At 39.9% G+C, this 13,138-nt stretch overlaps 1 protein-coding gene and 1 non-coding gene across 3 annotated transcripts in view; one reads left to right on the forward strand and one right to left on the reverse strand.

Moving 5' to 3' along the window:
- LOC137980279 (matrix metalloproteinase-16-like) overlaps window positions 1-6,001 on the forward strand; it is a 16,180-nt gene extending 10,179 nt beyond the window's left edge. Inside the window, exons 5-9 of one of the 2 annotated variants that reach the window (XM_068827676.1) lie at window positions 717-817; window positions 866-890; window positions 1,494-1,806; window positions 4,092-4,300; window positions 5,013-6,001. In XM_068827676.1, the coding sequence (XP_068683777.1) occupies window positions 717-817; window positions 866-890; window positions 1,494-1,806; window positions 4,092-4,300; window positions 5,013-5,176 (812 nt within the window). In that variant the 3' untranslated portion in view covers window positions 5,177-6,001. Of the gene's footprint in view, window positions 1-716; window positions 891-1,493; window positions 1,807-4,091; window positions 4,301-5,012 lie in introns of both variants that reach the window. The other variant, XM_068827675.1, reaches the window with a different exon arrangement.
- On the reverse strand, window positions 3,564-3,636 carry Trnar-ucu (transfer RNA arginine (anticodon UCU)). The gene has a single exon. It is a non-coding gene; the product is annotated as a tRNA-Arg (tRNA).
- Window positions 6,002-13,138: the final 7,137 nt, after the last annotated feature.

Here is a 13,138-nt window from a genome sequence, read left to right on the forward strand (position 1 = left end):
TGATTAAAAAATTTGTGTTCAACATATCCTACGAAAAGATTGGCATAGCTAGGTGCCATCTTGTGCCCATCGCTACACCATTAATTTGTTTGTGATAGTTGCCGTCGTACCTGGATCAAGGTACGACGGAAAGCCGCAAGAATCTGGAACAAAAATTCATCTTCCTAATCGGCACCCTTAATCCCCACGGTATTAGCGAACGCTTTTCATTTAACTAATGTATTCCTATTTTTCACGTTGCCATGTTACCACCAATAGCGTAACTCCTACTCTATTATATATCAAAACTACACACAACCCATAATACCTCGATTCGCTCTGACGAAGGGCTAACGCTCGAAACGTCAGCTTTTAGAATCTCTGTATGGCCTTCAATTTACATTATTAACTCTGTTCATAAAATCAAATTTTTGTTTATTACTTCCCCACCGACGCAGCACTACAGTTTCTGTAGAAACTACCCCCTTCATTCATTTGTTGTATGGTATGTCTCTGAATTGACTCCTTGAGATGCATCTCATTGTTCTTCCACAGAGTAAGAATATCTCTATCCTTCTGGTGTGCATTAAAAAAAACCAGACATCATTGATTATGAAAAACAATTTTTATGTTGTACTGGTTTAGATAGCTTATTAGTCTAGCTAGCATGGCTGTTCCATTAGCGAGTACAGGGCAAAACGCTCTCTCTTTTTCTTGGCTTCCATTTTCCTTTCCAGGCATACCAGAAACTTTACCCCCACCAACAACACCCTACGCTACCACCACAGAGGCCCCAACAACGCAGCCGAAAACAACCACAAAAGAAACCACCACAGAGGCCCCAACAACGCAGCCGGAAACAACCACAAAAGAAACCACCACAAAGGCCCCAACAACGCAACCAAAAAGAGGTGAGGGAGTGAAATTCTCTTTATGATAATGTGCGCGCAACGGCTGGCATAAGACAATGTGAACACGAAATACGTAAAATAGTTTTAAGAAGCCTATTTTAGAGTTTTAAGTTTGTTTAATCAAAGTTAATCTAGGGGCGGGTTATGAAACCCTAGGAATTTCAAAAGTAGGAACAATACAGTCGCAATTAGATGTTGAACCGACGGTGACCCTGCACAATCTTTTGTTTTTGGTTCGCAAGTTAATTTCGAATAAATTAGTCGAAGCTTTTGATTGGTTATCCTGCCGAAAAAAGTGTGTTTTTGTCGGGTTTTGTGCAGGGTCAAGGCCAAAAAAGCGAACAAAAACATGAAACAAAGAAACTTGTCGAGTTTCATAACCAGCCTACATCTATTAACTATGGTTTAATCAGGTTTAACGATTGCGAACTTTTGTTATATAAGTAGTGAGTGTAGTATATAGTTTTAAATATGAATTACTGTTATTAATATTTTTTAAGGGTACGCCTTTATTTTTTTAGTGGGCATCCTGTAAAGTAGCATTTTTGTTAAGTGTTGTTCACCACTTTAAATAAAGTTATCTTATCATCTTAACTACCACAGAGACCTCAACAAGGCAACCGGATACAACAACGAAGCTGACTACAGTGGTCACGACTCTAGAGAGCTTGACCTACCCACCCACTCAGCCGCCGGTTCTTGACGTTTGTCTGGTTGAAAAGTTTGACGCATTTGTGATGGGACTTGACAGGAAGACATACGTGTTTAGCGGACATTATTTCTGGGTGCTAGGGGAAAGACTTGGTGTGGAGAGTGGTCCGACTTTGATTAAATCAAAATGGAGAGAACTCATTTCACCGATAGACAGTGCTTACACCAACTGGCACGGGCGTACAGTTTTTTTCAAAGGAAACCAGTGAGTACATGTTTTATTCTTAGAAACGTTTTCCAAGAATATGGAAAACGCCAAATTTTATCCCCACTACACAACAGCAAAAACACTTACAGTAAGGAAAATAACTTTAATTTGTAAGGGACTGCCGAGAACCAACCTAACGTACTATACACTCCAATCCCAAACACTAATCACTCTAGAGTAATAAATATAATTTACAAATATTCTGTGGGTTTCTCCAGGACTGAGAATGTTCCAGGAATAAGCTGTTATCCTTAAATACAATAGAACTGATCAGAGTACTACATGTAAGGACTTCTTCGTAACTGCTCCTAGTAATGTATAACACCTTCTGCTGGGAAGTTGGCTTAGAAACTTCAGCTTCAGCTCTGCGTGTTATCATCAGCTGCATTCATATCCTCAATTAAGCACACAGGCTTAGTGCCATTTAGGCTGAGGAATTGTAACTCTGCCAAAAAAACAAAATAATTCAAACAGCAAAGCTCATTAAGCATGCATGCACAGGCCTTCTGTCCATAAACTCAATAGCTATGAGACTACAGTTCCAACATTGATAAAATCCTCGTTTGAGCACACGGGCTCAGTGCCAGTTAAGCTGGCAGTTACGCTGGGGAGTTCATACTAAGACATTACGTAGCACTAACACCCCGGCAGGTGCTCTGTACATAACGAAGGAAAACAATAAGTCAGGCGGTGACCAGAAAAAAAACCTGCCCCAAAAAACCCCACAGGGGAAAAAAGAGGCAGGAAATCTGGGTAGAAACCAAGACTCATGCTCGACGGTTGTAAGCCCTCTACGGGATTTTAACAAAAAGTTAAAAAATGACTGATATGTAAGTACTATAATAGATAAAATTCGAGCGAGCCACTTCAACAAACTGAACTTCATGAGACACATCTCGGGGACAAAATGCCCAAATTGGTGTTGCACGGTTAATGTATCAGTTCACACGAGGGGACATGTCGCTGCAACATATCACTGAAACATGTACCTGCAACATTTTCATGTGTGTGCAAATGTTGTGGTTTTGTCCCCGCTACACTTCCCTGCTACATGTCGTCTCACAGTGCACTACACAAGTTTTTTGTCGCTGCGACATGTCTCTGCAACACGTCCCTGCAACATGACCCTTCGCGTCTGCCCCACCTTAAAGGTCGGACTCGAATTGTGAAATGAAACAGACTGTGATTGTCATGTTAATCACGTGGGCGTGGAGTTGTCCCATAGGAGATTGAAAATATTTAGCATTGAATTTAGCAATTCATTTTCATAAAGCTTTTGTAGTAGAAACATGGCTGGTCGGTTTCGCTCTCCAAAGAGTAAAGACGATACAACTCTAAATGAGTAGAAAAGTCTTCGACGAATGGCAGCAGCGAAGGCAAAATAAAAGTGCAATGTCAGAAGTTGTTGGAGTGACTGGTGTCAAATGCAAAGAAGATGGGATTAAGATCTGACCATTTCAGTAGAGCACATGTCGCCAAATACTCTAAACTTTTGGTTGAGCAAATTCGTTTGTGAAGCGGCCAAGCAAAATGGAGAGCGTTATCCGCCCAATTCGCTTTATTTGTTAATTTGTGCGATTAACTGTCATTTGCATGAGACGGGAAGAGAGGATGCATTAAACGTTCTGAACAAATATATGGAAAGAACTCAAGTGAGGCCATCGCTACTGTGTGCATGTGATGGATGAAGAACTTTCGCTGATCCACAGCATCAAGAACTTCTTATACAACACCCAAGGACAGAGAAAAATTTCTGACCCGGGTGGGAATCGAACCCACGACCTACGGATTAGATCACCGTTGCTCTACCGACTGAGCTACAAGGCCAGACGGGAGCGGGCCGTGGGAGTTTGAGGACAAATCGGCTCGGCCCAAGCCAAGTACTAAGTACAAGTGCGTGTTGTCCTAAGTAGCGTGTGTATATATATATATGGACTTTATATATATGGACCTTATATATTTTGACTTCTTGTCAAAATGGGTCTGAAGTAGCCGATACTACTACTGCGTGACGAAAGCGATGAAAACACCACCGCTCACTTGGGGAACTTGCTTAGGCCAACTGTCACGAATGAAACTTTGCTAAGCTGATAGTTCTAGCGTGCGCCGGTCTTAATTAACACGAAATGAACAGCGCTGTACATCATATTAGCAATTGTCCGTACAATTCTTAACAAATTCACTTCCTCCAACAGATATTCTCCATAAACATTAAGGTTATGCTAATTAGCCTTTGTAGTAGACACACGTACTTGTTTTTAGTGTTAAGTTAATATTTTCAGATACTGGATGTACTTCGACGACAGACTTGAAAGAGGTGCCAACGACATATCTGAAATCGGTTTGCCACCAGAACTGAATTATCCGGATGCGGCTTTTATTTGGGAAGGAAATAGGCGGACATATTTCTTCAAAGGGCAGAAGTATTGGCGATACAATGAGGATTACGGCTCAGTAGACGCAGGCTACCCAAGGGACATTTCAGTCTGGGGTAAGTCAGCTATCCATGCTCATTCTGAGCAGAATTGGTTACATAGTAGGATTAGAGAGAAAAATATATCACATTGAATTAAGGCGCGATGTCTTTCTCCAAACGAGAGATTGTGACTTATGGCCTTCGTGTTGTTTTCAACTCATGGCCTTGAAATGTGAAGGTACGGCATTTTATTTGTCATGTTCTTCTTTTGCAAGGTGTACTTTGTCCTGGTCAACAAGTTCTCCTCGTCAACTTTTTTTTTTTTAATTCGGGAATTAGTTGTCCAGGATCATCATCATTGTGGGCAGCTCAGTCACAGGAGACCATTTCTAGGGTGTTCTACAGGGAAAGGGGGAAGGAAGGGGGTGGGGATCCGACGCCAGGCGTCTAGGTTCTTGCCCAGCACAGGCTGCGAACCGAGGGTAAAGACGAGTATTAATCCCGGCCAGGAGCCCGTATGAAATAAAAACAACATTTACATGTGCTTAAAACGATTTGTTTTAATCTAATTGAACTGAATTGAGTTGATCATGTATAATAAATCAACATAAATTAAATGAAACGCAGATTATTGAGACGGAAGCCGGAGTAGCCAATAAGAAAAGACAACCGAAAGCAAACAAACTGAACCCAAGAATGCACTTTTCTTTTAGACATTAACTGGTATCACCCTGACTGAAGTCACAAGTAATATTCTGGTGAAGTTGTCGTTTTCATTACGTTTTAGATCTACGATTCTCCATAGACTCTGCTATGTCTTGGTATGGAAACAAAAGGACTTATTTCTTCAAAAATAAAGATTACTGGAAGTTGGATGACGGCCCGCTTAAACTTGCTACTGGATATCCTCGCAGCATCACACCCATATGGATGAAATGTACCTCCGCATGAAAGTATGACTAACCGGTGGACAGTGCTTACCTTGCGTATGACTCAGTACTCTATAACGATGGATCCTAAGCTATCAGAGAGAAGGGAATCAATTGCGAAAACTGACTGAAACAAATGAAACAGTTTGCATGTTAAATTGCCACCAGTGACCGAAAGGGCTTCTTTCTGTTATTTTTTAATTTGGAGTACGCTTCTGCACTTAAGTACCCATTATTCAGATCCTCCACAATTGAACAATAAATGAACCAGACTGCCCTACCCACTCCTCCCCTCCCCCTAATCGTGGGAGTAATAGACAGCAGCCTTCCCCATAAATTATCCTTAGCCCTTTAGCCAGAAGCACATGACTTTGAAACGTGTAACTCGCAAATCTTTTCCTTGAAACAAAGCTGGGATTTTAGAACACAAATTTTATGCCTAAATATTACGTTCAAATTGGGAAATATTTAAACTAGAAAACCCCAGCTCTGAACCAGAGTTAAACGTTTCAAGGTTATGAGCTTCTGTTTCAAATTAAAACACCCTCTCTAAAGAGGTTTTCCACAGAGTGGATTTCGAGGCAAGTATGCCCTATTCGGTAGAGTAAATCGAAGCAAATAGTGTCCAAATAACTAAACTGAGAGGATATTTGCAGGTTCCCTTTTGTCTTTTAAGTGGCTGTTTGACTGTTAAGTCCAAGGACTAAACCTGGATAAACCTGCTTAAACATAGTTCCGTCGTAAATCTCGGCTCTAATCTGAGGAGTATTCACAGAACTGAAGGCAAAATGCCCCCACATTAACAAGGGTGGATAGGTTCCTCATTCTGCAATTTGTTCGCTGAAAATTCAATTTCTAACTTCAGTTTGCTTAGAAAATCCAACGGTTCTTTTGACCGCAAAAGAGGGTCTGAGATACCAGTAAAGAAAGTAATCTTTTACATTCGGCTTAGGGGCCAAAAATTTATCTCTCTTTCTCGGTTACTGCCTTTCGTGGGCAGGTTCTGAAAGCTACCGTACTGCGGCAATACCAGGGCCACAAACGATCGGGTTGATAATAAATCAATAACAAGACACCTATAAGGGCGTATCCGTGGGATGCACAAACAGTTAACACAAATTGTCCAGTTACAGAGAATTGCAACTGCGGGTAAACTGGGGAAAATGGGGAGAGATTACCAGAAAGATAAATCTGTAATTTGACTAGAAGTTATTATTTTGTTGTAAAAACAGAAAGAGGTTTTCTCTTATTATTACTGCTACTAAATTTGCAAATGGAAACAACGAGGCCCTATTAGGGGTTATCAGGATACGGGATATTTGGGGGGAAAATTAACGGGATACCGAACTGGCTTTATAGAGATACAAACCACAGGAATTAACGGGATAGAGGATATTTAGGCCAAAGATTAATGGAATACGGGATACTTAGATCCCCCCGCTCCCTCTCCTAATGGGGCCTCAACAATGAGCACAGCAATACTACCAGAATACTAAAGCTCTTTTAGGAATGTCAGGTTAAAAGGGTGATATTTCTTTGGAATACTGACCGGAGATCGGCCGCTTCATTCGTTTGCTTTGGTTTGTGTATAAAACAAAATAGAGTAATATGTGTTTTTGTGTTTGATTTATTTTTGTATTTGGCTGTTTAAGACTTTTTTTCTAATAATATTTTCACGTTTTTGATTCCTGTACTAGGCGGAATGCATTTATTTTGTTGTTATTGAATGTCAATTGACTTGACCTATCACATTTGATGTTAGTTTAAGGGTCTACTATAGTTTAACCCATTGGGATGGGGTTAGTATTTGGATGGGAGACCAATGCGAAGCCCCCCTAATGACGATATCTAAATTTGTTATTATTTTAACTTGAGTTCATTTTTTTTATTTTGTTTGGCCGTTGAAGGCTATTTTCTTATCTTCTTACTACGTCTAGTGCACTGTAGTGTAGTGAGTGTAAAGTGTAAGAGTGGCCGGGTGCCAATAGGCCCACAGCGCGTGCATAAATTACGAAAATTAACAGGTCTGTTGGAAGCATGCTTGAGTTTCAACAAAATGAGCCCCAAAATCGGCAAGAATTTGTAACATTGATGAATAATAAAGCAGCTGCTATTTTAAAAACGATGGAATTACCTAGTGATAATTAACCTCATCTAAGGGAGTATATTTTTGATATTACAGAAACAATGGTCAACCTCGATCAAGAGTTGGGCGATTGTGATCTTTGTGTTGAATTCGCACATTTCCTGTCAAACTATATAACACTTAAAATAAAATAAAAACCAAACTAACCAAAACAAAAACTAGATGTCGTACCATCATTTTGACACAGATGTATCCTTTGTTTCGCGAGTAAACACGCAAGGTAACTTGATCACGGCGCCCGCTGAATTCGATGTCACTTTCGATTTTGCGATTTAATTGTGCAGCCAAAAGTACAATAGAAAAATAGAAGTAGCAAAAATCCCCCATAATGGTAACTTTTTATATTCGAAGTTCAAAATTTCTGTTGTTTTCATGTCGCAAATTTCTGATGGCAAAATATTTCATTCTCGATCGACCGTCCTGAAAACTTCTTTCTCTTCTTCTTAAAAACTGTGTATCGATGTTTATTTACTTTTGCATCGATGTTTGTTTTGCATAAAGCAGGCTACCAGAATCTGTACCTTGCTTAGTTTGCATTTGTGAGCGTTAAAATAGAATTTTTGGTCTTATTTTTCTGGTACAAAGTGGTCTCGCATCCAAATACTAACCTCGCCGGAAATGGATTAACTTCAGTGCACTTTTGTATTAGAAAGCTGTCAGACGCTCAAAGTGCACGCTTAAACTGGTGGTTAAAAAGAAGTTGTAAGGGAACTTGAAAAGGATCAACATGTCAGCCTCGAAGCCAATGTTTCTTGATTCCCTTTTATGTTCTTCAGTCTTTCTGGGTTTAGTATTTTGTTAGTAACCACATATCTTCTCAGGGGGCTATCTACCATGGCACTATAATGATATACGGTACCAAAATAGTTTCGCGCACTATTAGAGCTACATATTTCGCAAAGACAACTTGAATCTCCTGGAAGACAAAACGCCGCTCGGTTGGCAATATGGAATAAGGCGCTGTGTTACTGCAATACCCCACGTACGCAATGCGTGCCTATTTTGGTGGCGAGTCTTAGCGAGGCAGCAGCGCATTCTTGATCTAAGCGAAAAAAATCAAAATTTGTGAGAAGTAAGATCGGAAGCATGCGCAGTCGATTGTGGTGTTATCGGGGTAACCCGTTGAGACCACCGAGATGATCAAGTTCAATTGTTTATGAGCCATTTAGGGCAAAGGAAAGTTGTTAAGCATTGTTGTGAGACTGACGATGAACATTTATCAGAATGAAGGAAAGGTTACGTTTATACAAACGTGGCCGTGTAGCACTTATATTTTGAACAGAGTTAACTGAATAGAGTGTAATGTGTAGTGCTAGATTTCTATCCCATATGAACCATGTGAGCGTTAGCCCTACTAATAGAAATGGGCCCACACAAGGACAGAGAAAAACTCTGACCAGGGTGGGAATTGAACCCACGACCTTACGTGAACCCACACCTTACCTTATTGAACCCACATTTACGTACCAGTCAAATTGAAGCTTCAACATCCCCCCCGGGCCTACCCCGGGCATTTGACTCCTTTTCCTGCCCGGGGGAAGGGAATTATTTGATCATTTTAGTCTTCCCGCGGGCGGGGCATTTGATCACCAATCATAGAGGTGGGGTTAGGGGTTGGGAATTTGATTGCTAGCCTCGATTTCATGTTACTTTTCCACGTTGGGTTGATAAAATCATGGCGGAGACAAACTTAAGATGCATTCAAAGGTAAAGAATCCGCATTCGTGGCTGATTGATTGAAAAGCAAAGGCCTACACAGACTTTGTTCCATATTTGAAGGTATTAAGAACCAATTTATGTTATCTTTGAATATATAAATATATTAAATTGTATTAACAATATAAACGATAATTCAATACAATACAGACGTCGCCGGATACGATTTATAGAGGTCAATTGCTTTGACCGACCTGGTGTATTTATGAACATTTTAATACATTTGCGACGATTGATATGTAGGTGTATAAATAATGGAATGAATATATGGAATGTATTTAAGTGTCGTTGCATGAAACTCCGTAAAACCCATGCATTCAGTTAACAAAAATCTGGTAAATTTCCCGGGGGTTGGGGCGTTCGATTACCTGAAATGGACCTATGATGGGGCATTTGAACGAAATTTTTCCAAAAATTCAAATGCCTGGGGGGGGGGGGGGGGGGAAGGTGTTGAAGTTTCACTTTGACTGGTACATTACAGCTTAAGGAGGCTCGAGATAGTTTCTCCTTTTTTCAAACAAATAAACATATTCTGTCCTTAGATACAGTTGTAAAGTTGCAAAATCATAAAAAATTAGGGGGTTACAAGATCAGCATTTACGCATGCGTCACCTGCTCATTCAAGTCTGCACACGAGTGGAGCTACAGGCCAACACAAACGGATTTAAGTGACTATTAAACCGCTTGTGTAGATTTTTCGTAGTTTTTGTGAATAGATGTCCATTTATATACCATGTATATAGGAATTAGGAGAAAGATGAGCAAAATTAGTGGTATTTGTTTATTTCTGGTGACCCATTTGAATCATAAGCTGACGCAAGCAGTTTACAAATTGCGTGTGTGGCTTACGCGCGTGTGCTCAGCTGAAAACCCTTTTGAGCCTCCTCAAAATATGGAAAGCAAGCGCCAACAGGGTATGGTGACTGCAGATGGAATACTCAGATGAATACTTGTGGTCAGCCTTTATGAATACTTTCACTACTTACAAACATGCAATTGTCAAGCTTAGATATGTTACTTTGGCTAGTTTCGGTGAATCAAATTGCTCGTTTTATACTTTTGACCCCCATGCTAAAATCTCTGATGACATGCCATATTCTCATGGCACAGCAACTGTATTTAAATTTGGAGATCTAAGTGTAGTAGGAGCATTTTAGGTTCTTTAGCAAATAAATTGTCTTGTGAGTGTATTGAAATTATTCCAGTTGAATTAAATAATTTTTTTTCTGGACTTGAGAAAAAAAGTGTACTCCATCCTGTATCATTCGCTGCCAGCAAAGAAATACGTTTAATAAAGAGGGACTTTATCGATCCCCCAAAAAGTCACTTGACAGAGAACCATCCAGAATTCCAGTGAAAAAAGTTCTTAACTGTCTTAAAAAGAAATGTTACAGATAAGCAATGAAAAGGTTTGTTGTGAGAAATATTCCAGAGACCTGTCGTTTGAATATTTGGTGTAAACGTTATAAAGCGTGCTGTTTTCATTATCTTAGAGATGATGTTTGTTGCAGGAATGTTTATTCTATTTCAGTGACGAAAAGATGTTACAAAAAGAGTTTCAAAACATTTCTTCCAAATCAGTGCACAACTTGATATCAACTAGTGCAAATTCAAAACTTTGGAGCCCTCGATTAAGTTATTTGAGAGGTGGGATGGAACTCCGACGCGTTTCTTCTTCAAATACAAGTGTTTCATTAAATTCATCAATATTGCGACTAACAGAAAGGTTAGCGGCTCCCATGAAGCTAGGACAGCAACATTGGCATGACCTTTTAAATGACATTTTTAAAAGGCGTCCCTTTTACGCTTGCCAAAGCGTCTTGCCTCATATTATTATTTATATTATTTCATAAATATCCTCTTCCATGTCTAACCTCAGCACTTACTTTCACATTGGAACTCCTAGTTTATTTTTTTTTCTTTACTTGATTTCATTGTTGTTTTTGGTTGTTGAAGGCTACTTTTTAATCTTCTTTTCACGTTTATAAAATACCTGTATTGGGAAACAAATAGTGCTACTACTAAACGGGTGTTGACTTGCACAGCATGGTGAGCATTCTGAGCTTGATTGCCTATTCTATGTTTTTTTTTTTTTTTCTTTCACGATTTATTTTTTTATCATTTACATAACCGATTATGTACAATTTTACAATTGGCACAGTATTTCATTTCCCCGGGAGGGTGGCGGTATTGTTGGCGAGAGGCAAATTAACCGTGGAGAATGGGGAGGGGGCGCTGAGCGCCCCTCGGCAGTCTCCGATCGGCTTATACCTCTCGCGCCAACAATACCGCCTTTTACGCTGGCTTAAAGACCCTGAGAATGAGAGTCTAAAATTTCCACTAAAGTAATTAAGCCCGTTCGAGTGGGGCTCGAACTTGGGTGGGAGATCATAGCAAAATCCCAGTAACGTAGATCTTATTTTCTTTTAACTTTCTTGTTTGGTTGTTGAAGGCTTTTTCTCAATGTTCTTTTCACGTTTTTGATTCCTATATTGAGAGCAATGACTATGTAATAGCTGGTGTTGACTCACAATGGCTGATTGAACACACTGGTTCGATTCACAAAATGTTTTGGCACAACTGAACAAACTGGTTCGCATGAAACAGGTCGTTTGGAGTATTTGTTCTATGCAATAATGTTCACCGTGGAAGGTAAAGGAACACCTTATTGAACGTCGGTAATTCGAATTAATTCCTCTTCCCTCTGGAGGGTATTCTCCGAGTAAGACGAGGAAGCCGACGGTGCGCTCACTGGGAAAGTTACATATGACCGCGCTTTGAATTCTGATTGGTTCATTTCGCCTTTTCCACATGTTACGTACGATTGTCCAGAGTGATGATAGTGGTACATAATAAGTAGCAATTATTATTCCACTATTACGCCATTTTACCATATTTGGTCAGGAGAATGCGCATAATTAGAGACGGTAATTCACTGTAGTGTCCCGGTTTGACCGGTTTAGAACAGAGCAACGGGAGTTTTTCAATGAAAGAAATTGTTTCAACACGATACAAAGCCTGAGAATTTAGCTTGTCATCGCTTGTCACTTGTCATTTCGTTTATACAATCAAAATAAAGGACATTTGGCTGGCTTCTGCGCCGTTTACATCGTTCGCAAGCGCCCTGAAGGACAGATGATGAAATTTTTTAGAAACACTCGTACCAAATAACACCTTTTTGTGGTGGAATAATAAATCTCTTATTCGATGGTTTAACATATAATACTCGCGGACATTTTGCTCATTGCTCATATTTTTCCTCACCCCAGCGGGGCTCGGAAAAATACTACGCAACTCGCAAAATAGCAAAGGATTTCGGAGTTTGAGAATCCAATCAGCGCGCGCGTTCAATGCTATCTACTGGTTTAGTATATACTTAATGGATATTACGGCCTGAACTTTGAAAACAACCACACTGTTTGAATGCGCTTTATTACGTGGAATGCCGAAGGCATACCACGTTTTAAAACCGGGCTGGTGTGAAATTGTATTATTTTTGTTGGTAGTCACAAATGTGCATACCCCACGGATATTGAATTAAGCTCCTATCGGGTAAATTTACCTTTATACCCTTCAGTATATCCGAACTTCCCTGCCCCAGTTAGAAACCATACACTTTTCATGCGCTTCGCGATCATGCGCGCGCTAGACCACTCGGCCACCGCGACACAGTTCTGTTGCAATGAGGAAAGCAATTATTTACTGTGGAATCTTTCCGTCGGCCATGATTGACACAGTATTAAAATATTCGATAAAGTGGAAGGATGTTTTTTCTTTGAGAAAGACAAGCTTATAAGGTAAAAAGAATTTTCTACGTTATTTCTAGATTTTGCTTCGTACTTATACTTGTGTGTTCCGCTGTGAACATTACGGTATTTTGCACAGACCGAATACTTCATTAGGAGTATTTTGCATAGCACAAATACTCTAATATTTCTTGGGAACCGGTTTGTTCGGCCGTTTTGACGTAGAAAAGAAAATAAGAAAATAGCTTTCAACGGCCAAACAAAATAAAAAATGAAATCAAGTTTTAAAAAAACCAATTACTGATGTCCGTAACGGGGACTTCGCAGCGGTCCCCCATCCAAGTACTAACCTCATTCGGAGGAGCTTATAACTTCA

This window comes from Montipora foliosa, chromosome 12, assembly GCF_036669935.1.
Source record: "Montipora foliosa isolate CH-2021 chromosome 12, ASM3666993v2, whole genome shotgun sequence".
NCBI classification, from domain to species: Eukaryota; Metazoa; Cnidaria; class Anthozoa; order Scleractinia; family Acroporidae; genus Montipora; species Montipora foliosa.